The sequence below is a fragment of the Equus przewalskii genome, chromosome 6 (genome assembly GCF_037783145.1).
Source record: "Equus przewalskii isolate Varuska chromosome 6, EquPr2, whole genome shotgun sequence".
Lineage (NCBI taxonomy): Eukaryota > Metazoa > Chordata > Mammalia > Perissodactyla > Equidae > Equus > Equus przewalskii.
Genome location: NC_091836.1, coordinates 42,965,342 through 42,990,680, shown reverse-complemented (window position 1 = coordinate 42,990,680; position 25,339 = coordinate 42,965,342). Strand labels below are relative to the sequence as shown.

At 47.8% G+C, this 25,339-nt stretch overlaps 2 protein-coding genes across 9 annotated transcripts in view; one reads left to right on the top strand and one right to left on the bottom strand.

Moving 5' to 3' along the window:
- Positions 1-252: 252 nt before the first annotated feature.
- VPS26B (VPS26 retromer complex component B) lies at positions 253-22,064 on the bottom strand. 2 transcript variants are annotated; one of them, XM_008523760.2, is made up of 7 exons: positions 21,436-22,064; positions 12,893-13,049; positions 7,839-8,003; positions 4,852-5,027; positions 3,045-3,187; positions 2,530-2,631; positions 253-1,001 (listed from the first exon to the last, which is right to left on the bottom strand). In XM_008523760.2, exons 1-7 carry the CDS (start codon positions 21,656-21,658, stop codon positions 972-974), a joined length of 996 nt encoding a protein of 331 aa, XP_008521982.1. In that variant the 5' UTR covers positions 21,659-22,064; the 3' UTR covers positions 253-971. The 2 variants fall into 2 exon arrangements, with proteins under 2 accessions (XP_008521982.1, XP_008521981.1); XM_008523759.2 differs by having other exon boundaries at positions 253-2,631.
- A 609-nt stretch (positions 22,065-22,673) lies between these two features.
- The window catches only part of NCAPD3 (non-SMC condensin II complex subunit D3), a 64,651-nt gene continuing 61,985 nt past the window's right edge, over positions 22,674-25,339 (top strand). For all 7 annotated transcript variants that reach the window (XR_011540994.1, XR_011540993.1, XM_070623510.1 and 4 more), the window contains exons 1-2: positions 22,674-22,810; positions 25,089-25,243. Coding sequence is in view for 5 of the 7 variants with exons in the window: in XM_070623510.1 (XP_070479611.1) it covers positions 22,747-22,810; positions 25,089-25,243 (219 nt within the window). In the remaining 2 variants the exon portion in view is untranslated. The remainder of the gene's footprint in view (positions 22,811-25,088; positions 25,244-25,339) is intronic.

Below are 25,339 nucleotides of genomic sequence, written 5' to 3'. Positions count from 1 at the left end.
GCCCCTGAAGTCATCTGGGTCCCACAGGGGTTTAAACCATCAGCAGTTTCAAGACAAGTTGCCAGGTAGGCATAAAATCGGAATTCTTTTCTCACCCATGTGCTTGTCCAAAACAGGTGTTAATAAAGCACTCACTCATCATTGTTCCCTGGGGCCACGGACATGGAGAGGGCAGATGCTGTGTTGGATCAGGGTAGGGATCTGTCTTCCCCTGTGTGTGAGGTGGACACTGTAAGAAGAAACCACAGAACCTGGTGGACCATGGGCACAATGCCTCCAAGCCACAGGGGCTTCCTTTAATCAGAGAGACAACTGAAACGAGTTTTTTTTTTTTTAAAATACAGCCATTGAAAAGACGACACATTAAGAAACATGTAAACACTGCAGCTGCTTAATTACAAGTTGCACTGCTTGGTTTAGTACGTATCTACTCCCAGGTATGTGGACCTTGAAAGGAGGGGGACAGGAGCCTCCCCTTACTTCCACAGTTGGACAGAGAAGTACAGGATGGGGGCAGAGTATGAGAAAACAGAAGGCCTGACTTGTGCACAGCTCTTGAGAAAATAAAAGCAGATTCTATCTTCTAGTTCTCCCAGAAGAAAGGTTTAAGATGTTAGGCAAGTTGGAAAATGAATTTGTGTTGTCAGTTAGGGGGCAGAGGAATTGGCAGATGCTTCCTAGTTAGAAACCAGCTATTCTGGGGGGTGTCCTAGAGCCTAGTCTCATGCTCCCAAGGCCACGGCCAGGAACACAGGACCTGCCTCCCCTGTACAAGTAAGCCCCTACCGTGATAATCCAAAGGCAGTGGGATGGGGGATCCTGTTCCCAGGGGATTGTCTGTCACACCTGAACTCGGGGTCCAGCATGGGGGAAACCACCTTACCTTCCTTGGTTCTGCTGCCCCCAGTCGACCTCAAGTGTCATCCCAAATGCCTTTCCCTCCAGTCTCAGTTCTGATCCATGAGCCCTGCTCAGTCAAAGGCCCACGACTGCACTGATTTCTGAGGAAAAGAGGAGTCCCCGTTTCCCACATTAACTGAAAGATGACACAGGAACCAACCCCTCTGCTTTCCAAATTACAGAGAACTCAGACCACCAAATATTGTACTTATTGGCCAGTGGGGTCTGCCTGGTCTTTCTTGGAAGGGAAGGGAGGCCAACTGGAGAGTAATCTTGATCATTTCCAAATGAGGCGAAAAAGGATGTCAACACCTTTACTGTGACAGGCCTGAGCACAGCACAACAGAGGAAAACCCCTCCCTCCTGTAGTATGACAAGAACACCCATGAGAGTTTTTCTGTATGTTTTTAAACAAAAACACCAATGGTCCTAATCTCTGGTCAGTCAATGGTGAAGATGAAGACATAATTTGGCAAGCAGAATTATTCTGAAGTTGTGTAGTAGAGTCTTCTGCTGAGGTCCTCATCTCCCTCCTCTAAGTGGCAGGCAGGTAGTGAAGGGGCTTGGGCGATAGTAAGAGAAAACTTCCAACTGTGTGAGAGTAAGCCCCAATTCCCAGAAATTCAATGGAGAGCAAGGAGTGATGAGGACCCACTCTTAGGGAAGCAAAGCGATCAAGGCCCTGTCATGGGATCTCTTCTTAAAGGAAACAAATGCCCTTGTTTAGGATGCTGGCACCCGGAGCAACACCTGAACCACCCAGCCCTCAGGCTGGGGAGGAGTCCCATGGGGCAGGCAGACAGTGCCATGCAGTTACCATACTTCTTCCTCAGCAGGCCTGGCCTGTGTTCAACTCTGTTGCCATCTGTGCGTCACGCTGACCCTGGGTGTCACTGGGCCCAGAATTTCTCACGGGTGAGGGGACAGTCAGCCAAAGCCCCTTGCACAAGCTTCTGTTCCAGGACGTTATTGACCAGAATTCGCAAAAGACAGAGAAGGACTATGCCTGGGTCCCAGCAGTGAGAGAAAGGCCAGAAAGGAGGTGGCTTGTGGGAACTTCAAAGCACCACATCCAAGACTCCCAAAGAGGTAGCTTCCCGGGCTTGAGTCTCCCCCTGCCACTTAGGACAGGGCAGGCCCCATTCCTCGGCCACTACCTCAGGGACAGCAGAGAGGAGGACAAGACATGATTACCCAGGGCCCCACTGGCAGCTCAGACCCTGTATCAGGCAGCTCGGAGAACCAGGAGCCAAGAACGCCTGGTCTCTGCTCTCCTGTAAGACCCGAGGCAGTCCTGTGTGAAAGGCCTCAACACAAGGCTCTTTTTCCCAGAGAGACTAGCTTCCAGGACGCTGCCTCTCCCCATTCCCACATCAGCCACAGGATCACAAGGAGATGGTGTCCCAACCCAAGCCCCTTAGGTTCTTCAGAAGAAAGAATTTAAGTCAAAACCATGATTTGTTTTCAGGTTGCAAGAAATGGGTCAGCTGAGCATCACACCGTCCTCCCCCTTCCCCCAGCCGCTGGTGTTTGATAGATTGGGGTGCTGGGGTGGAAGCCCAGCCGCTGCCTGGCCCTGGGGGCCTACTGCCTGCTGCTGTTGTCAGACAGCTGGCTGGGGGTCCGCACCTCACCCAGGGAGGTTGTGCCCTCGAAGCGCTGTGAGGCGATGGCTGCCTGGTGGGACATGCTTTTCCGTACGATGTCACCCTTCCGCCACAACACCACTTCCTGCAGAATTGAGAGAGGGAGGCATGGGGATGGGCTTCCCAGAGGCTCCAACTTTCTCCTAGAGAATCTTAGGCAAAAACCTCCTCTGTTTATCTCTCGCCAAAGACAGCAGCTGTCCATATACCCCGTCCCCAGGGCCCCTTTTGATTGCATGGACTGGAAGGGCAGTGTGATTGCAGCGGCTGGGCCCGAGAAGGCAGACTCTAGGCATTAAGTGGGGACCTCATTCCTGCTGTGGGACTCTGGGTAATCCAGTTTCTACCTCTTGGTAAACCAACAAGTGGCACAGAGACTAATAAGCTCTCTCCCCTGTACCGTTCTGCCTACCCTGTCAGAAATGGAGCCTGATCTTCGCAGGGGTGGTGCCCTTCCTGTTCTGTCTCTAGAGGTCTGGAGGAGGTGCCTGGCCTCACCTGCTGTTTGAAGTAGCGCCGCTCCTCCTCATCGATCAGCACCAGGTTGAGGTAATAGCGCACGGAGAACTTCTTGTTGATGTCCCGCATGGTGGGGGTGAGCTCGTAACCCGCCAGGAAGAGCCGGATGGGGATGGACTCTCCTGTAGGGGCCAGGCGGGAATCAGACCGAGGGGCAAAGTGACCCTCTCTCCCCTATACCAAGTCCCTCTCTGATCTCAGCGGGGGACAGATGCCAGCTGAGCATGACACAGAACACTCAAGCAAATGCTTCTGCCTTTTGGGAAGTTGCATTCTGCTGCCAGTGACTTGCGGAAGCAAAAATCGTGGCTCTGCAATTCCATTCCCCATCCTATTGCATCATCTGAATGTCCTCTCACCATCCCAATCCAGAGACCAGGGAGTACAAACAGCACAGGGATGTTATTGTTACGCATCTTTTGATGACATGCAATGTGTCTGGCTTTTGGGTTTTCAAAAGTCAACTGTCAAAACTCAGCTAACTATCCTGTCACCCAGCTATTTTGACATCACTTCCTTCCATGCTAGTTAGTGTTTGCCCCTAAATACATCTCCACTCTCAGATGGATCACAGGGTGGGAGAGTGGTCTGGGAAACAGGAAATCCTCCTTCTGGTCCCAGGTCTCCAATAACCAGTTGTATGAGTTATGAGTAAGTCTGTTGCTTTCTCTGGACCTTAATTTTCTCATGTGGAAAATTATGGGATCAGACTACGTAATATTTTAGATCCTTTCCACCTCTAACATCATGCCTTTCCTGGTCGAAGAGGAACAAAATTAGGGCAGTAATTCTACTGAGAAAGGCCAAACCTATAATGTAGTCTAAAGCTAAATAGAAACGAACTTTTAATTATCTGCTGTTTTGTATCATTTCTCAGTGCCCCATTTCATTTGTACAGGAAAACTGTCTCTCCATGCACAGCTGGTGAAAAAATGGAAAATAGAGAGAGTCAAGAGAGCTCAGTTCAATCCTCCCAAGGACATGGCATGGTGACATCCAATAATCTGCTGTCAGTGTCCCCAGTCTTCCGATCTGCTAAATCTTTGACACCCGTCCTTCAACATGGAACAGATGCTGGGAATAAACTGAATAAAACCTTGGCATCGCCAAGCACTTCTAAATGAAAAACCACATTCTTTATCATCAATTGCTGCAAAGCCAGTGAAGAACATAAATGATTGCTGCTTGCAAATAATCACATAGAATACCCAAATAACAAAGCTTTCAACTTCACCCCAGATGCTGTGTCAGCTCTGTGGGGGTGGGAGAGGACCGCTTTCGTCTGGTCTGGTTCCAGTGCTGTCTGCAGCACCTGGTAGTGCTGCCCATGGTATCTAAACTTGGTGAATGAATTCAGAGAGGAATTACCAGAGCTAGAACTAAGTAACAAAAATGACTATTTTGCATTAATCTCTTGTTCTCTAGCATCAAAGAATGTCAGAATGCCAATGGGATACAGTAATAAAATGTTTAAACCACAATCTCCTAAAGCAGGACTTTTCACTTTTTTGTTTTTTAACAGGCATAACCCTGGAGACACCATCATCTAGTGCAAGCTCAGTGTATAAACGAGGTCCAGGTGGAGCTCTCCTGGCTGAAGGTGCGGTAGGAGCCTGCTGTTCCACAGACTGTGCCCTCCTTTTCTTCCCTGGTGGGACCCACAGTGTACAATTAGAGACTGAGAAATTATAGGTTAATAGGAAATCTTATGTTAACAGTACAATCCCTCAGCCCTCCCAAATCCTGTGCAGGCTTTAGGAGGAAGGCTGTGGTAGCTGCGGCTCACCTCTTACGGGCGCTCCATCCATGATCTCATACTTGGCTATTGTGTCGTTCTCATGGTACACATTGGGGCCCGTGCCTGTCGTTTCCCGTTTGATGATGTCTATCTCCATGTGCTTGATTTTGATTCTCACCAGCAGGAAGTATATCTTCCCTACAATGACATCTTTCAAGTGGTATCTAGGGAAGAGAAAGTAATGAAAATAAGAAGTGTGCATAGCAGCTGAGCCTTTGCACATTTACAAGCCTCTGTGGATCCAGGGGAGCAGACGCTGCTATGCACCTTCGCTAAAGATGGAGCTGCAGTGCACACTCAGCCATACTCCACCCACCCTGCCACTGCAGAATGATTTCCCAGTATGTTCTTTACTTGAATCAAAGTAACTTCTGTCCCCTCCATTCTTCCATATACAACCCAAAGGATGTTTTTCCGGCATGTTACATCACCCACTCATGCTGACTCGTCTGATCTACCTCTTTACTACTTTCACTTCTTTCATACCTTTTGCATTTGTGTATGTGTTTTCTTTAGATATCCTAAAATGTGAGAGGCCAGTCCTACAAATGCAGGAACCAGGTCTCGCTCTTCCTCTCTGAGCTCCACAAAATGTCTTTTGGGAACTGACCCTCAATGGCCCGCAGCAAACAGTTTGTCTGCTGTGGACCTGACAGGCCAGGCAGAAGGAGCAGAGCAAGATGCACACCTCATGCTCCATCGGCACCTTCACTCCGGGCTCTGCTCACATGGCTTGTGCTGTGTGCGCCGTTATGAATTCAGCCATGCTGCCTAACCCTTTCTGACCCTTGGAGCTTTCCTCTGGGCCAGTCAACAGGACTGCTGGGCTGTATGTGCATGACTGTGCATGAGGCATGGCAGACAGACAGCATGAGCTTCAGACCTGAAGCTCAGAATCACAGCACCCGAGTGTTGGTGGGGACTGTAGAATTTAACCTCCTTATATTACAGGTGAAGAAAACGAAGTTTGAAGAAGATCAACAATTTAACTAGGATTGGAGTAGGGGCAGACACAGGATGTGAACCCAGGTTCTTAATTCCTAGGCATGCGTCCGTCCCCGCCCCCCCCATTTCATGCCACCTTTCTGCTTATAATCAAAGTGGGAAGACTGCAGACTCCAAGCAGATAACCTAAGAACACTCACAAAAGCAGAGTATAGGCCACTCACAGCAGTTTAGAAGGAATGCTTAGAGATCACAGATTCCAGGGGTTTTCAAACTTTTATAAATAGAACATTCCTTTATTCTAAATGAAATCTTCAGCAGAAGCATTAATGTGGAAGAAACACCAAAGAGCTGCTCTCGTGGGGGGCCCAGAGCCATGACCCAGCTCCTTTCACATTGCCCTTTCCGTGTGTGTGTTTGAAACCCACTTACCTGATCCAAGCCCCTCATTTTCAGATAAGAAACCCAAGGTACAAACATTTTAGTACCTGCTAACCTGAGCCCAACCTGTTTGTGGCAGAAAAGGACCCAATTCCGAGCACCGGGCTCTTTCTGCTACGTCATATAGAAGGTCGCTTGTTCTCACCCGGTGCAGGGCCAGGGTCGGGAGTATCCAGTCCTTGAGGGCACGGAACTGACTCTCTAAAGTGCCTTTCTCGTACTAAATTTGGTCTTGAACACACTGCTGACTGATGGCTATTTTGAGCTCCCACAAAGGGGAACTGCCTCCCAGCTACCCCTTCACCAGGTGGCTGGGTGCTGGTGGGCAGGCACTTCTGCTGGCTCCTTTCCAGGAAGGTGCACAGAGCCCTGAGGCTGTGGAGAAGGGAAGAAGCCTGTTCCTCGGCATGCCCCGCCAGGTCCAGGTGGCCCTCCCTCCCAGCTCATCCCCCGATCTGGGGGGCGACACTTGGTTCTAGGCCAGGGGGCAGGGGAAAAAAATACATCTTTCCCTCACCCCTGTTCTAGGAAGCAACAAATGATTCTAGTTTAAAAACATCCTGTTCTCAGCCCCTTCACAAGAGACTCATCTGGCTTGGTCCTCACACCCCTGAGCCTCTGGTGATGGTGGGTCTGATGGGAGGGTCTCTCCACAGTGAGCAGCTTAGTTACAGACTGTGACTTTTTTTTTCACCTCTCTGTGACTAGAATATACTTTTTCTTTTTCTTTTTTGAGGAAGATTAGCCCTGAGCTAACATCCACGACCAACCTTCCTCTTTTTGCTGAGGAAGATTGGCCCTGAGCTAACATCCGTGCCCACCTTCCTCTATTTTTTATATGTGGGATGCCTGCCACAGCATGGCTTGATAAGCAGTGCACAGATCCATGCCCGGGATCCAAACCAGCAAAGCCCAGGCTGCTGAAGCAGAGCACGTGAAGTTAACCGCTGCATGTACCACCAGGCCAGCCCCCTAGAATACACTTTTACTTCTGCATATTTGATTTTCAAACATTTTCAGCAATATATTATATTGAAAAGAAAGGCGCTTATGGTACATTTTTGAACTGCAAGTTTTGTGATTTACACACAAATATTTTGATGTTCTAACAGTCAACATAGTTTAAAACACACGTGGCTTCCCAACTTGCCAGTTAAAATAAAATTATCTAATGATCTTTATAAAAAAGCATCAAACATTCTTGGCCACAGTTCATTCAGCTCAGGGAGGAGGCAGCAGACTCTGGTGGTGTCCGGCTTCCTCACTTCGATTTCTCAAGACATACAGTATGTAGGATACAAACAATACTGGAATGGTATTCTGAGATTCTTCTCATCAGCAGAAGGAAATAGCTGTACATAGAATCCAAAACAAATAACCTTATAGTTATTTTAGCTTGATTTTGAAAGACAGCATAGGATGTTTAGCTTAAATTTACCGTCTTAATTTAATATAGTTTAGTTTAAGTATGCACAGCATGCCACCACGACCCAGCAGAGGCAAGAGGCTCAGGCTTTGCATTCTGACCGAGTCCTCTCTTAATATCCCTAAATGAGTTCCTCCACAGCTGTGGGGGCCCAGACACTTACTTGGATTTATTGTACTCAAACTCGATGTGCAGGCAGTCCTCAATCCCGACCTCCATCTTGATGGAGGAGTTCAGCTCTGGGTACGTGCTGAGTGTGTGAACTACAATGTCCATCTCTTTGACAACATCATTGAGGCGGCGGCTGATGGTGGCTCGAAGGAAATACCTGTGGAGACAGACATGTCATGAAGGGACACTCCCAGTCTTCAGATGCTACCCGGTTCACGCACCGAACTGACCCACTTGAGAAACCCCTTACAGTGGTTAACCTCTGGGGCTTTGTAATCTTTTGTGAATTTGCCTCTGCAGACTCTCCTCCAGAAAAAATGGACATATGCACTTATACACAAAATTTCTAATTACAATTCCAGGGAGTTCAAAGACCGTTCCCCCAAATGCCTTTTGGAGCCCATGCTCTGGGCTAAGAACCCTGTTCTAAGTAAAAGTGATTTCTTGCTCCATACTTCAATAGCATGCTCTTTTTAAGTCTTTCATGGCCCTCACCACTATCTATCATCTATTTGTGAACAGGTTTTAGTTCTTCAACTAACTCCTGACTTTTTGGGCACAGGGACCTCTCTTATACTCTTATATATGCATGCCTGCTTATTTAACAATATCAATCAAGGAGCATTTTTCAAGTCCCTTACAGTTAAAAGAGAAGAATAGGGGATGGAGAAATTAAGTCAGTTAGTCATTCAGCAAACATTTATTGTTAGGCACAGGATGATTAAGACACAGTGTCATGAGAAGCTCAGAGTCCACCGAGGGGATGGGGAAATAAACAGAAAAATTAGAACACACGGCAAGTGCTCATTCAGATACAAGAATCAGGTGCTATAGGGAAAGACAGAAGGGCATTCAGGAATAGCAAACCTTGTCAGTAAAGCAGCAGAGGGAAGAGAGGACCTGCTATGAACTCAGAAAGCCTCTGCTGAACCTAGGATGCTAGGGGAGGGGCTCCTGTGGCAGCTAGGGGTAAGTCAGAAGGAAGGCAGAGACACAGCCCCTGGAGGGATTAGTATGCCGAGCCTGGCCTCTATGGCCAGCTACTTCAGCATGGCCTTCCCCAGTATCCCTGTCCCCTTGACTTATGCTAACACCCAATGAGGGAAGAAACACCCCTTTAGTTATATTTTCCTCTAAATAAAACTTACATGATGCCCACTGCCTGTCAAGCATTCCTGGAGAAAGTTGCTAACCAGATCAACTACACATTTAGGCTACTCTCCTCTGTGTGGCCCAAACTGCATTTTGGCAATCCTTTTATTCATCTCAGTAACTTGCCTCACATTCCTCAAGACATCTGCTCCTAAGCCATTTCAAACTGCTCAGGCTCTCAAGCCTCCCCTCCACCTCTCTGTGGAGGACATCATTTTTACTCCGCTGAGAAGACCTTCGGAGTCAAGATTTACAGCTTTCTCCCTTCTCTGCTCTGTGCTGTTTCTTACTTAGGGCCTAGGTGTGTGTCTGTATCTTTGCCCATCCTTTCCTCCTTCCAACAGTACCTCTCTCTCTCAAAACCTTTTCTCCTCCTCCATCTGGCAGAATAACTCTCAATCTGGAAGCACATTACAATCACTCGCCGGGGAAAGGCTTTAAAAATCCTGAAGCCCTGGCACATCTGGCATGTACAGGTCCTGGAAAGGGATGCAGGCATTGACATTTATAAGCCTCCCCAGAGATTCTAATGGGCACTTGGTAGGGAACCACTGTCCAGCACCTTGATCCTTCAGCACACTCAATCTCTCTCCAGCTAAAGGCTTCTGAATCCTTTGAGTTTATACAAAGTCCTAAACTCATCAATCCCCACAACACCCTCCAGGCCTTACCCTCTTGACACCTTTCTTCAGAAACAGCTGTCACCGAGGGGTCCTGTTCTAACTAGTGCAGCTTCTTCCCCCGTTGCCACTCCTGACCCTTGCTTCTCTCTCTACCACCCAACAGAAATTGCCCTCCCGAAGGTAACACATGGCCTCCCACTTGCCAAATCCAGTGGCCTTTTTTTGGCATCAGTTCTCCATTAGAGTGTAAAACACTTCCTCCTCCTTGAAACGCTCTTCCCTGGTTCCCCAGGAGGTTATTACCCTGCTTCACCTCCGCCTTCCTCCTCCTCATATCCCCAGTACTCCTGTGGGTTCCAGGCTCCTCTTGCCCTGAGCTCTCCTCCTTCAACAACCTATCACTTATTACCTCTGAGGAGCCGATTCCCAACAGTGCCCTTCTCCATCCTGGCTGCTGGGCTTGCATTTCCAATTGTCTAGTCAGCTTTACACCTCTCTATTCTGCCAGTGCTTCAAACTTTAAAATTGGATGAATCATCTTTTCTACAAATCATCTCTTCCTCCTGATAGCCCTTGGTCTGTATTTCCACTCATTGGTAAATTCCGTTGATGTCTATTAAATTCCCCATTTTCTGCCTGTTCCCATTAACTCGTGGCACCTCATCCTAGCCTTCTAACAGTCTGTCTCCACACTCTTCCCATCCATCAAATATTACATACTGACTTTAAATTAATCTTCCAAAAGAACCAAAACCCTGCCTAAAAAGAAAAGAGTCCAAAACAATCTTTTCATGTTTTCTCTCTGCCTATGTAATAAGACAACAGCTCTTAATCTGGAATTTACATCTTCTATAAACTGCCCTGAACTAATTGTCCCTTCTTTACTTCCTCTCTTTTTCAACATGAACCCTAAAGTCTTCATCTCATTTGGACAGCAACACTTTTTTTTTTTATTGTGGTAAAATATAGAAGGAATTCAGAGTATGCCACCCCAAAATCCTGGCATAAGGATTACATTGAGCTGAAAGCAACTGAACAGGAGCAGACACAAGAAAACTGTCTGCCCTCCCCCTCTCTACCATGAAGGGCAGGACCTTCTTAATCCCTAGACACTGCACCAGAGAAATATACCTAACAAAGCTTGCTAAAACCACCTCATCTTCCATTGTTTCCCCCACGTAGGCACCTTCCTACGATCTGCTGCCTCTAGAAGCTCAAAGTCTTGGCACTTCTCTGTAAAGTTACTGTTCCTCTGTTAAGATGCCCACGTGAGTCTAAGTTCTAACCACCCCTTTGAGTTACTGATCACCAAGTTCCATGTATGCACAATGCACACGTGAATAAACTTGTTTTTCTGTTGCTCATCTGTCTTTTCTCAGTCTAATTTGCAGGGCCTCAGCCAATGAACCTAAGATGGGTAGAGAAAAAAGTGTTTTTCCTCCCCTACAATACATATATATAACATAAAATTTACCATTTTAATCATTTTTAAGTGTACAGTGGCATTAGGTACATTCATATCGTTGTGCAACCATCACCACCATCCAGTGCCAGAACTTTTTCAACTTCCCCAACTGAAACTTTGTCCCCAGTAAACACTAACTGCCCATCCCCTCAGCTTCTGGTAGCCACCACTCTACCTTCTTTCTCTACCATTTTGACTACTCTCAGTGCCTCAGATAAGTGGAATCGCACAGTATTTGTCTCCTTATCACTGGCTTTATTTCACTTAGCATTATATTTTTAAGATTCATCCATGTCATGGTATATGACAGGATTTTGTTCTTTTCAAGGCTGAATAACATTCCATTGCATGTACACACCACATTTTGTTTATCCAGTCATCTGTTGATGGACAGTCAGGTTGTGTCCACCTTTTGGCTCTTGTGAGTATGTTGCTATGAACGTGGGTGTACACACCCTGCTTTCACTTCTTTTGGGTATATACCCAGAAGTGGAACTGCTGGATCTTATGGTAATTCTGTTTTTAATATTTTGATGAATTGCCATACTGTTTTCAACACCTTTCTTTCTAACATAAAAACATTTAAGAGAAATCCACCCCAAAAATAAAATTAAATAACACTAAATCCCACAGCCACGTTTAGGTGACGACTAGATAATCCTCAGCGTTGTTGTCTTCTCTAAGAGCAGGTATGAAATGCTGTCCTTAGTGGGGGTCACGTCAAGTGTTTAGATCTCTCTGCAAAGACTGAAAAAGAGGAGCCTACAATCACTCCTCCGATGGAAGAGGGGAGGCCAGGGAGAAAGAAGGGAGGAATGGTCTTGCTGCAGTCTGCACCATCCTAAACCCAGGCCTTGAGGTGATGAAGACAAGCTGACCTTATGAGACAGCATCAAGACCTGGAACCCACTGTCCAGAGTGATGGAGGAAGTATCCCAGTGACATCACATAATCTCGGGTGACATCCAAGAGTCACCTGCCGTGGATTTTTTTTACCCCAGAGGCCCTAGGGTCAGTTCCTATCCTCAGTTTCCAAGACTGGAATAATAAAAACAATCCCATGTACTTAAATCATGTTTATTAATTTTTTAAGAACTTGTCACATGGCATCAACGTCTTATTCTCTCATCACCTCAAAATATGGAGAAGACAGATCTAGAATTAGAATCCAAATCTTTTACCCACTTTTCAAGTGAGAAAGCGGAGTGACAGAGCTCAGGATCACACTGCTGTTGTGTGGCAGAGCTGGACCAAGGCTCAGTATGTCCTGATGCCCAGCCAGTGGTGTGCTGGAGGTAGCTTGTACCAGTGTACAAAAGCCAATTGTTGAATTTTCAGGAATTTTATGAATTGGTTGTTAAACACAGCAATTATTTATAATTAAATTATATAAACTTACAACTAACTGTACTGTATTAAAAACAAAGGTACTACACACTAAAAACTCACTGCTTCCTAATTATTTTGCTAGAGTTTACACCTAGTGTCTCCGTACGATGGTAATGCTACATATAGGTGGCTACTGTACACCTCTTTCCAATTCTGCATTCAAGGACATCAGGCTGGCAGCTTGAAATAGGCCATGGGGGGAACATTTACACTATGGAAATCGACAAATGCGACCAGCTAGGAGGAGTTTCTCCTCGCAGAGAGCCTGCTGTCAAACATTTACCAGCACACACTGCTCTCAGCACTTTTCCTTCTTGATACCCATAAAAAGATCCTCAGAAATGTGGACAGCTTCAGGTCCTCATCCACATGGGGCAGCTTCTGGAGCAATGTGAGTAAACGACGGGCACGACTTACCGCAGCTTCACGTTCTGCCCTGTGTAGGACTCATACGGCTTCTCCACATGGGTGAATTCAAAGTCGAAGGCCTGTGACTGAGAAATTTCTCCGGGCCGAGCCAAATCCTTCACCAGGGACACAAACTCATGGTGGTTCCCACGATCGTAGTAGAGTTCTGGAGAGAGAGCATCAGCCTCCTCTACCAGACCCCGAGCTACACGAGGCCTAGCAAGGGGCTCCAGGCTGCAGGAACCCTGCTTCTGAAAGCCCTCCCCACAAAACAGACTTCCTCCAGCCTTGTTTCTGACTCCTCCCTTCTCCTACTCCACCCCTTCACGGTATCCCCGCATGCTGCTCTGTCTCCCTCCTACCTTTCCAAACACTCTTCCGTTCCATACAGAGAAATCCTGCGGCCCAGTAAGAACCCAGTGTAACCTGCTCCAGGACCTCAGGGCAGCATCTCAGCAAGCAGTACATCAGGGGAAGCGCTATCACAAACACACTTCTCTAAACACATGTTTAAATCTATTTCTAACTTTTGAAAGCATATTCATAGTTACTTAACCATATCATCCGTATAACAACCTTGCGAGATAGCTAGGACGGACCTGCTAACGTGGCAGTAATAACACAGCCCACTTCCTAAGGTTTTGTGAGAAAGAGAGGTGGTAAAGCAGGGACAGGACTACAACAGCAGCTAATAGAGAGCAGATGCTCAAACAGTATTAGCCACTGGCTGCTACTCTCTCTCAAAAAGGCATGCATGTGGCCAATCTCACAAAGAAGCTTTAATGTTATCCCAAACTTCAGTGAGCATCAGAACACTTGGAGGGTTTGTTAAAACACAGATTGCTGGGCCCCACCCTACTGTTTTTGAATCGGGGGTCTGCGGCAGGGCCCGAGAATTTACATTTCTAACAAGCTCCCAGGGCATGCTGGTCCTGCTGGTTCAGGATCCACACTTTAAGGAACACTGCTCTAAATTCATCCTCCTCTGGCAATAGTTCTGGTATTTCTTTGTAAGTTCGTGCCACCATGTGTCCTACATTATTTTATGTCTGTATGTGCTGTGCTATTTAAGCATTAACTTCTGCTATATGCATGATCTTTAGAGAAGGCCTAAATCCCCAGCTTCCTGGCACCCCCCAGTACCTGGCTGTGCGGTAGGGACACTTCATACTGACTGTGATTACCCATGGCCACATCAGTCAAGGTACCACCCCTCGGGTATTTCTGGGCTCCAGTCCTATGCTAAGCTGCAAACTGCAGGGGTGCAGACCACCCAGGAAAATGGACCAGGCAGAGTATATTTGCCATTTCTGCTGTTGGCTGCTTGGGGACAAATAGACAGGTCCACAGAGAGGAGTGTCTGGGACAACCGGCAACTGGGCCTGGTTCCAAGTCTCCAGAGCACAGCAGGCGATCTCTCTCAGGGATAACCTGGGCATCAGGGGCAGGGGGCAGAGCTGCATCTGCTCTGGGTCCACCTGGACAGCACAACGTCTGAACCCTGATAAGGATCGAAGCTTTCTTGAGCCCAAGAAATCAGATCTCCTGCCTCCCAAGAGCCAATGCAGTGTCCAGCCCTGCGCTGGGAAGAACCGTGTCCAGAAGGAGAAAATGCTCTCAGGTGGTGTTTTCAGCCTGAGTGCAAAGTCAACCCCTTGCTGCCCTAGGGCTGGCCCTGACAAACCTATTCCACAGGGAACCTTCTTACCCCAGAGAGGGAGACATTCTAAAGCCAAGTGGGCCCTGTCCTAAGATTTATTCACCTGTGAAGGTGGCAGGAGTGTGGTTAATCCAAACTAGTGCTGCCACCTCTGTATGAATGTACACGGTATTCTGCGATTACAGCTTGTTGCTGATTTTCTATGTAGTTACACTTTGATCCATCTTATATTACAAACAATCCACCTTCTCTTCCAAACACTAAATGGAATCAGCAGTGGTCAGCATTCTGGGTAGTGAGATCCACAAAACTGCTAAATGGGAGACGAAAGTCACAAACTGTGTGGGGAAACGCTCAGGTGAGGTGAGTAACCCATTGCTCATTTTAAAAGCCAGTAACTGTGCCCCCCAATAAAAGTAAAGAAGTGCAGTGATTGGGTAGGAACAGAGCCACTGCCAGCCCATGACTAGGGCTCCTCACTTACTCTTCCTGGTCCACTGCTACACGAGCCCTTGTTGACAGTCCTGGCTCCTACACGGGAAGTGTTCCCTTAGCGGGGAAACCCGGTACCTCAGTTCCCAAGCACTGGATTCTGGCCATAGTTTCAGGAGAAAACAGCAGGCAGAGCAAAACCCCAACGTCCATTAACTTTAAGTGGGAAATCCCAGAGTCAAGAGAAAGATGGAAGGAGAAGTATGGAAAAATACACAGATATGATCACACAGCCCAAAGGCAACATGAGAAACAAAACAGAGAGGGATCCAAGAGTGCTCTGAGAGCACCCAGGCTGCCAGCATCTGAGAACGCAAACAATGGTGTGCCTGATCCAGCTGGGGAAGCTGGCTGGGGCCGGGCCTTTGGCAGGAGAGGTCCGTCCCTGCAGGGCACCAGGCTCTCCCTAGTGCTCTTCCTGCTGGACACATGTTAGCACCAGCTCCTTCATCAGTGTCACGGAAGAGTGGCCACTGTGTAGTCTGAGTGGGGCTGGACTGGGCTTTTTAATTTATAATTCACAAGCCACTTGCAATGCTTTTGCAAACCCTGTGAGGCAAAGGGGCAAAAACAGTAGCCGTACTTTATTTGCCAGAAAGTTTGGTTTCCTCTTGCATAAATTAAAACAGAAAATCCAAGGCTGTTCTAGCAAGAGGTCTGGGCCCTAACGAGACTATAAACTACCTCTCTTCTGTCCCAAAAATGTAGCCACAAGTCATCTCTAGTTCTCCCCAACCTCCAAGGCCCTCAGGGACCAGTCATCTCAAGCAGGAAGTAGGAACTGACCAAGTTTTTTGTTAAGGTAACTTCTCTGTCTTGAGCCTCCTTCTTAGTCCAACAGGAGGAAATGACTTTTGTAGTCAGGATGTCTTCATGGTGAAACTTGCCACCAACGGTTAAGGAGTGAATGTGCCACTTTGGAAGGAAATTGAGCCAGCCTGGCATCACAGGGTCATCCTGTAACAGACACCCTGAGAGTTCCTGCTGGGCCAGGGCCACGTTGGGTCCAGGCTTCACGCTGATCTTGGAAGAAACTAAGTCAGCAAGAGCAAAAAGTCCTCCGAAGAGCCTCCTCTTCATCCTAATTTTCCAGCCACTGTCTGCTGACTGGCAGTCCAGTCAAGACTCGTGCTCGCCACATCCACTCCATCTCCTGGACCCTGGTCAACTTGCTGGCGCAGTAAGGCCTCTGGGCTGCCACACCCACCTCAACACAGCTCTACTTCAAGCCCTGCAACACCTTACTAATGGGCCAGAATCAATCCATTTAATCTCAATGTGCCTATTAAGCATTTCATGGGTTAATGAATTAAAATACAGAAAGCTTGTGGAGTTTTTAGAAGCACAAGCTTGATTGATGCTGACGGGTTCAAGTATATCCAGTAGCATTAGTTTTAAAAACTTAAAAACTCCAGGTACTATCTCTCTGGCTTCGGAGGGCAGGGTATTCATGTCCGCCTTCCTCTGTAAGTTTGACCTTCTAATTACCTTTGGTTTACTTAACCCCATTAGTCTCCAAGGTGGCCCAGCTCTGCCTTACATCCTCCACTGGTGTTCCCCAAGTTAATCCAGCTGAAAAATGGCCTCTCATTCTGCTGTTACAGAACTTTCTTCTATCTTCTCCTTCTTCTAGCTATTACAGAACTTCCCTCAATGCTCCTTACATACCACATTGCATTCTTCTAAAAATGTGGGCCATGAGCTGCTAGAGTGACATGGGAGATGCCCTCACCATATGTTTGTTGGCATTGTTAGAACCTAGAGTAGGCCATAGGAAAAAGTACAGTAGGTGCAGGAAGAATCCCAACGTGGCTCAAAAACATTTGAGGATAATAGAAAAACAGATACAACACAGGTGAATCAGTGAGACCTTATTGTACTCTCAGGGGGGCAAATTCAAACTGCAACCTCAGAGCGTTGGTGCAGACCTGAATGGACCACAGGTACGACAACTCGTTTTCTTATATACAGGGAGAAATCGGCTTCAACTTGGCATAAGAAAGTATGACGAAAGAAAGACGCAAGAGCAAGTGAACTGACACCTAGTTATACTGCTTCCTTACCCAAGTTCCCTCAGTCTTCGCAGTTCTCAGTGGCCTGGAGTAAGGCTGCACCTAGCTCGTCGACACCTCCGCCCGAGCACAAGCTGGAAGCCCGCGTCTTAGCGTAACCAGCAAAGCAAACCTGTACTCACCCTTTCTTTCATTAAAATAACTCTGGTTTATCCAGGAGGAGATGAGAAAAAAATCCAGGGAATAGCTTCTGTAAATTCCTGGATCTGACCAGTGTATCCACTTAGCAAACAGCGACTGAGCACCTACTTGGTGCTAGCCATTGAGACAAGAGGTTAGCCAGTGGACTGACAATGGACTGAGGCAGGCGTGGCTTTCAGGGGCTCAGAATTTAGTGAGGGAGACAGACAAGTTAAAAAAAACAAAGTCACAAGCTTGTCACGTCCCGCTTAAAAAGAGGTACCAAAGAGGCCTGCAGAAGCAGGGGAAGGAGTGCTTCAGCCAGCCTGGGGAGGCTTTCTGATGGTGTCATGTTTGCTGGGCTTTAAGAATGAGGAAGAGCTTGGGTGGAAGGTCATGCCTTTCAGAAAGATATTCACATACAAAGGGAAGATGCCAAGACACTAGAAGGAACATGATACTCTGAGCAAACTACAAGCGGTGAGGGTGAAGGGTTAGGGAGAGATGAGGTTGGAGAAAAAGGCAGGGGTCAGCTCAGAAAACAGTTGCATACGCCCTTCCCTTTAACCAAGAGGGAGTCAATGAGAAGAATCTTAAGGAGGGGACTGACAGTGTTAGATGTGCCTTTTTGAAAGTTCATTCTCACAGAAGATGAACTGAAAGAAGAGGAAAATAAAGGCAGGAAGACCAGTTAAGAGGCTGCTGCAAACAGAAATAACAAGGGCAGTTGCATTGAGAATGGAGAGGAAGCACAGACTTAAGATACATTATAGAACTGCTGGAGAGGACCAAAACTTAGAAGCCAATTGGATGTGTAGGAGAAGGAATCAAGGGTCTCAGATGACTCCAAGATTTCTGAGGATGAATGGCCCTGGGATGCCAAGGCCAACAAGGGAGAAAATAGGAGATGCAGCAGGCTGGGGCTGGAGCAGAAAAAGAAAGGGGCTTCTGTTTGAGATGTATCTCTGAGGGGCCTGTAGGGTAACCAGGTGGAGATATCTAGTGGGCAGTTGGAAACGCAGGCATGGAACTCAAAAGAGACGTCAGGTCAGAACGAAGAAACAGCTCGGGAGTCATCAGAATACAAGAAGGCACTGACATTACGGGTGCAGATGAGACTGCCACAGCAAGTTACAGAGGGAAAAATGTGGGCCAGGGGACAAAAGTCACCCTTCTTCTTGCCTACCTCCAAAACCAAGACTGAGATAGGAGCTTTTCTGAACAGGGTCTGGGTCACTATGAGGAACGGGGGGTCCAAAGAGGCCCAATGCAACAGATAACCAAACAGCTGTCTGTGCAAGGACTCTGTGTAGAGTCCCTTCCATAAAGTTTTCACTCGGGCTAGCACGTCTTCCAGGAGAAGAGACTGGGAAGGCAACGTGGGGATGCAGACAAGGAAACCAGAGGGGAGGCTAAGCTGGAGCAAACATTTCCCATGGAGAGTCTGCACAGGAATCAGGGGTGACTGCAGGGTGACATGTTGTAAAGGTCTAGCCCCTGGAAACTTCTTGATGGATCAAGCTTAATAGGGAAGAAGAAAATGACAATGATCATCTTAAGCCTCTTTTACTGAGTACCTACTATATGTGCCAAGCCCTGCACTTCACGTGTATTATCTCTAGTCCTCACAAGACCCTAGCAAAGGCTGTATCATCACAGACCAAGCCTTATCTAGTTTCAGTAACCCAGTCTGCTTGACCCTCAACTACATACCAGGCTGTCCCTCTAATGGATACACAGGTGGGACAAATACACTTTCTTCAGGAAGGATAGGAAATTAACCATAAGGATAAGAAGGGTAATTACATAAACCACTTCATTTTCAAGCTGTGGAACTCTTCCCAAGAAGAAAGGAAGGAAAAAACAAAGAACCCAATCCAAGAGACTATGGTTTACAAGAAGAAAAATTCTGAGTTAAAATGGAAATCAGTGAAGAAGGTGGACAGAGCATAATGATATTAACTTTCTTACCCCCGTTCAGCAAGACCCATACTGTATGTTACCCATATAGCCCAACGTTAGATCCTGACCGGAGTTCCACCCACATCATACATAGTCAAAGAATGCAATGAAGGGGAAAACCACATGACCACAACTTCAGCAAAGTTACTCACTAGCCTCGCTCTGGTACCCTGAGGTCAGTTCATAGACTGTCTTAGGTATATGACACAAATACACCATACTCTGCAAGAAGCATGATCCCTTGACATGTCAACATTCTCACAAGGTGATTTTGTTATCCTTGCCTTACAGGTGAGAGAGCTGAGGCTCAGAGAGGGGCTCAGCTTCCCCAAAGTCACAGGGTCAACTCAGCACACAGTGCTCAGGGGCCCAGGAAGAGTTATTAATGGAAGCAATAGAAGGTTCTCAGAAAACTCGGCAGGGATGCTGTCCTGGGACTCCAGGAATTAGACAAGAAGCCAGGCAGAGCAAGTACAGCAAGCAGGCTCCTCCACTTCCTGTCATTTAGACTAGAGGGAGGCCTGGACACCGTTGCCCCTGAACAGCTCATTTCATCATGTTGCTGGGGCAGGGGACAAGCCAGTTGTCTTTCACATATCAATGAGGTATCACCACCTGGATGATGGTAGAGACACAGACTAAACGTGCCTGTCTACACTTATATTACAGAGCCAAAGAATCCATGCAATCAGTTTAAAACTGCTACTTTAAAATACTAATTCTAAGTAGAAAAGGCCTTTTTGACTTTCTCATCTATTATGCTAAGCATAAAATGCTTTGGATTCATCCTGTCTACCCAGTGGTTTTTTTATTAGGGGTGATTTCACCCTCCCGGGGACATAAGGCTATATCTCAAGACATTCTTGTGGTCACAATTTGGGGGTGCTCCTGGTACTTGCTGGGTAGAGGCCAGGTATGCTGCTAAACATCCTACAACAACAAAGAATTATCAGGCCCAAAACGTCAACAGTGCTGCCGTTGAGAAATTCTATCTCAGCCAGAAGCAGGAGAGCAGAGGGGATGAAACTCATTCTTCATCTTCCTTTCTGGTACATAAAAGGCTACTCATTTTGGATTTAAAGTAACAAATAAAGGTTCCTATAGGATCAGCCAGTCTTCAAGCTGATTTCATTTTCTTCAATGGTGAGCAGTGGACTGCAGAGACAGGCCATAAAGACTCCTTTTTCCAGTTTCCTCCTACCTGTGCCAGTGTTTCCTGCCTCTGTAAAAGGGAGAGTTTGCTGAATCTAAGGATATGAGAGCCAGTGGTTAATGAAGTTTCACAGAAAGTCCCTAAAACCAGGGGTATACATGCAGCATGTGGAACAGGGTATGAATTCTCTGCCAGAGGTTTTTTGCAGCTCACACGAGTATTTATTGTGAATCTACTCCTGACCTAAGGACAAAAACAATTTATTTCAGAAGGACCTAAGAGTTTTAATAAACACAAGACTCAAAATAGTCTTAGAATTGCAGACAACCTCAACTGCACTGTCAGCTCCCAAAACCTTCTGTATCGTTACTGCTTTTTACTGTCTAGTTCTAATTATTAATGATCATGTTTGAAAACTGCTGGGCCATTGAGAAATTTTGATCATTTAATTTTGGTCTTTCTTTGTCTTTAAGAAGAAAATAAGTCAGTTGAAAACTAGCATTCTAATAAAGAAGTCTTAGAAATACCGGCTAGGTAGACAGCAAGCCTGAGGCTGAAGACTGCAGGGCTTCTTTCTCAAAACATGTCCAAGGATAGGCAGTTCAGAGCTAAGGTGAGATATAAGATACTAGTGAGCCGACCCTCTCACAACACATCTACAAGAAAAAGGAGTGGATGGGAGTGCAAGTAAGTGAGGCACAGAGGACCAGCTTAATCTGTCTGACAGCTGTGCACGTCCAGACGACGGCAAAGGCGGTGCTGGAAGAACGGTCTCCCCGGAACAAACCCACCTGCAGGCTATGGCAGGAGCATCTCACTCCGAAATCCTGGAGGCAGGGAGGAAAGCTGGGTGGCAGGTTGAAGGGAAACTAGGGTACCGGGGCCAGCTGCCCAGCACGACGCACCCGGCAAGCCTGCTCCCCGTGCTTCCGCGCCCTCGGCGCCCCCACCCCTCGCGGTGCGCGGTCCCTTTGGCAGGGAGAGCGATCACGAGGGACAAGGGTCCGGCAGGCCGCGCCGCGCCCGCTCTCCCGCCCCGGTCGGCGCCCTGACCCGGCGGACGGCCGCGGAGGGAGGCCCGGGGCCCACTCACCAATCTGCCCGATGAACTCGATCTTGATGCCCTGGTGCTCCAGCCGCTTGTTGGGGTTCTTGAGGGCGAGGCTCACCTTCCCGGAGACCGTCTCCCCGTCGTAGAAAAGGAAATATTTCTCCTTCTTCCCGTCCTCCGTCTTGTGCTCCGCCCGCTTCCTACTCTCCGCATCGTTGAGCAAGATTTCCACCTCCACACTCTGCCCGAAGCCGAAGAAGCTCATCTCCCCGCCGGGCCGGCCGGGCCGGGCTCGGAGGGCCGCTCCGCTCTCCGGGGCGGGGACCTGCGGGAAGGCCAGAGGGCTGCAGGCGGACCCAGCCGCGCCGCAGGCGGGGGCGGCGGAACGAGCCCGCGGCCCCGGGAGGGAGCGGGCCGGTTGCGACGCCCGGAGGACCGAGGCACCGCGCCCGCAGCCCCGGGCGAGCTCGAGCGGACGGCGGCGGAGAGCAGCTAGAGCGGGCGGCGCAGCTCCGCGGCAGCTCAGAGGCCGGACGCGCGTGGCCGAGGCCGCCCACCGCAGGGTGCGGCGCCGAGCAGCCCAGCAGCCGAGCGAGCCGGCCCGGCCTGCCGCGGAGCTACGCACCCAGGCGCTGGCGGCTGCGGGCGGGGACCCCGGCGCGCTGCGGTCGCCGCGCGCATGCGCAAGCCTCTGCCTCAGTCGCCGTCGCCGCCGGCCGGCGAGAGGCGTGCTCTCCGCGCATGGGCAGTGGCGGCTGGGTGGCTTGTCTACCCCGAGCTGACATGGCGCTGCGGCATCTTTGCAGAATTCGGGGCCTGAGGTCCCGTAGAACGGAAAGAACTGCAGGCGTCCTTTCTGAATGGGTGTTTTGCTTTCCTTTTATTGTTTTAGTTCGGTAAATGTTAGGCTACCATCCACATTCGGATGAGTACAACGTTCGGTTGCTTCTGACGGGGGGACGGTAGCCCTTTGATACGCACAGGAAATGTCGCTTGACGGGGCGAAGGTGACAACTTGTTCAGGAAGTGTACTGTCGCAAGTTCTCGTTAAAGTGTCTTCCCATTTAAGAAAACTAATGCGAGAAAGACGTTATTAGGCCTTAACTTAGGTCTTGACCTCGACTAAAAATAGAAAGAAAAAAAAAATCGCTTGGTGTAAGTTTGTGTCGACAGCCCTAGGCCCACCCCGCTCTGTGCGCCTGCGGCGGAAGGCCCTGCTGATTGGTTGATAGCGTGTGATTGGTCGGTGCGAAATTCCGCCTGTCGTGATTGGTCTGCAGGAACGTCCCGGGCGCGCGCGGGAGCGAGCTTTGAAAGTTGACCACCGCGGAGGTGAGCCGGCGCTCGGCGGTCATGGTGGCGCTGCCGGCCCTTGGGAGCTGCCTGCAGCCGTGGTGCCCGCTGGATCTCAGCCCGGGTGAGGAGATGGGCCCGCGAGTCTGGAGGAGGCAAGGGCGGTGGTGCCTGGGCCTGCGACACGCTCAGCCCAGGCCTGGGGTGGCGGGGGTGGGGCGCTCGGCTCTCCTCGGGGGGCGGCCTCGGGGCCGGGCCCCCTGGAGGTCGGCTGGCCGGCTCCTGGAGGTGCCCAGCCGGCAGAGGGACGTTAGGTTGCGAGCTGTGTGGTCCGATCTCTTTAGTTCTTCCGCATCTGTTTTCTCGGCCTCCCCCTTCTCTGTCTGCCGGTCTGCACGGTCACCCTTTTCTGTTCCTGTGGTTTTAAATAGCAAATCTATTTCTTCAGCCAGACTTATTTCTTGAACTGCATGTTCATTGATTGGTTCAGCTGGCTGTGTCACAGGCACCTCGAACATCACAGGAGCGAAACTGGGCTTCCCAAAGCCGGCGAATGGCACCAGCCAGTCCACAAGCCTGCATCTTCCCTGCTCACCACCGCGGTTGTCCTCCCGTCAGAGATGTCTCTCAGGTCCTCCTTGCCCCACTTCGTGAGGCTGCTCTCCAGGCTTAAGCCCTCATTGTAGCCAACCTGGGCACCGGGGGAGTCTGCTAGCTGTTTCTGATGCTAACTCTTCCAGCCCATCACCCACACCTCTCCCAGGATCGCTTTTGAAAACACAAACGTGACCCTGTCAGGTCTTTAAACCTTTAATGTTTCCCCTTTGTTTCCTAAATGACCAAATCTTTGGCATCTGGATAAGAGCTTGCATCATTCACTGCAGTCTTCTTTTCCGAGAGCATAACCTTTGGAGTCGGAGATACCGGGATTGGTCTCTTGGCTCTGCCCGTTAGCATCCATGTGTTACTGGGCAGCTTGCTTAACCTTGCTAAGCCTTAGTTTTCTTATGTCAAATGGGGATTATAATATCTACCTCACATGGGTTTTGTGACGATTAGCTTAGTACCTGGCACATAGTAACTGCGGAATAAATGCTAATAATAACTCTCACCCTTCACACTCAGTCAGTGCTGTAACTATTTTGTTCCTTTCTAAATAAGTTATACTTTCTTTCCATTTGTGCTGTGTTGTGCTGTTCTCTCTGTCTAGGATGCAGTTTTCTGCATTTCTTTCCCTGGTAAACTCCCACGTTTATGCTCAAATTGAAGAATCATCCTTCCCACCTCTGGCCTACTCCCCCCCCTCACCCCAATAATATTTTCTATATGCTGTCTAGTGTTTTACGTATCTATTCAGTTGTCCTACAGTATCCGCAGGGAATTGGTTCCAGGACCCATTTTGGATGCCAAATTCTGTGGATGCTCAAGTCCCTTATATAAAATGGCATAGTGTTTGCATATAACCTATGCACATCATCCCATATACTTTACACCATCTCTAATTACTTATGATACCTAATACAATGTAAATAGTTGTTATACTGTATTGTTTATGGAACAATGACAAGAAAAAAATAGTCTGTACATGTTAAAAGAAAATCTGTACTTGTTCAGTACAGACACAAGCACAGTAGGCCTTTCCAGTCCCTGTTGGTTTAATCTGAGGATGCTGATACCAAGGGCCCACTGCACTGTTTTAACACTCATCCATTGTAAAAATAATAGTAGTTATCATTTATTGAGTTTATTGGTCTCCTCATGTGAGAACTTTTCCTTTTTCTTTGAGACTTGGTAGTTGTGATCCAGAAATTAGATCAGAAATACTGGTGTGCATATAAGATAAATGGGAAAATGTATGAGAGAAAGAGAGGCAGGAAAAGATGCAAGAACATTTTTAGGAAGATGATTGCATTTGTTTGGAGAATGATTAGAGAAGAGTGAATCAATAATCAAAGCATCTTGAACAGTCAGTTACCCCAGATGCTCCTTTGTGCTGTACACTTTATTTGAGTTTATTAACTTGGTTGTAAGATTTTCACAAAGGTCCATCTGAGGCAATCTTTTATTAACCTCTTTCTTCTCCAGATTGAATGTATGGGAAAGCCTGATCATTAAGTGTTTTGAAATATCATTTCCCAAAACTGTTATATCTAAAACGTATTTTCCTTCTTGGTATTTTTAGAAGATGACCAGCCTAATAGTCAGCTGTCAATTATGATTTTAAAAAAATATTTTCTTAACCTTTTCTGCTTTCCTTTAATTATCTTACACCTGTATTGTACAGTTAAATGTGAATTGGGACTAATAAACTTTTCTCTTCTTGAATGTATCTACAGTCTAAAGATTATTGGTGTTTTATTTGTTATAGAACACTTATTGACTTAATTGCATTTTCCCACTAGAATGGGTAGACACAGTGTGGGAACTGGACTTCACAGAGACTGAACCTTTGGATCCCAGCATTGAAGCAGAGATAGTAGAGACTGGATTGAATGCATTCACAAAACTCTATGAAAGTCTCTCCCCCTTTGCTACTGAAGAACATGGATCTACAGAGGTAAAAAAAGGAAAAAATCAAGCTAGCCATCTTTAGGTGTCACAAGTAGAAGATGAAAGTCATTGTTATAATCTAAAGCTTAGCCTTTTTATCTTT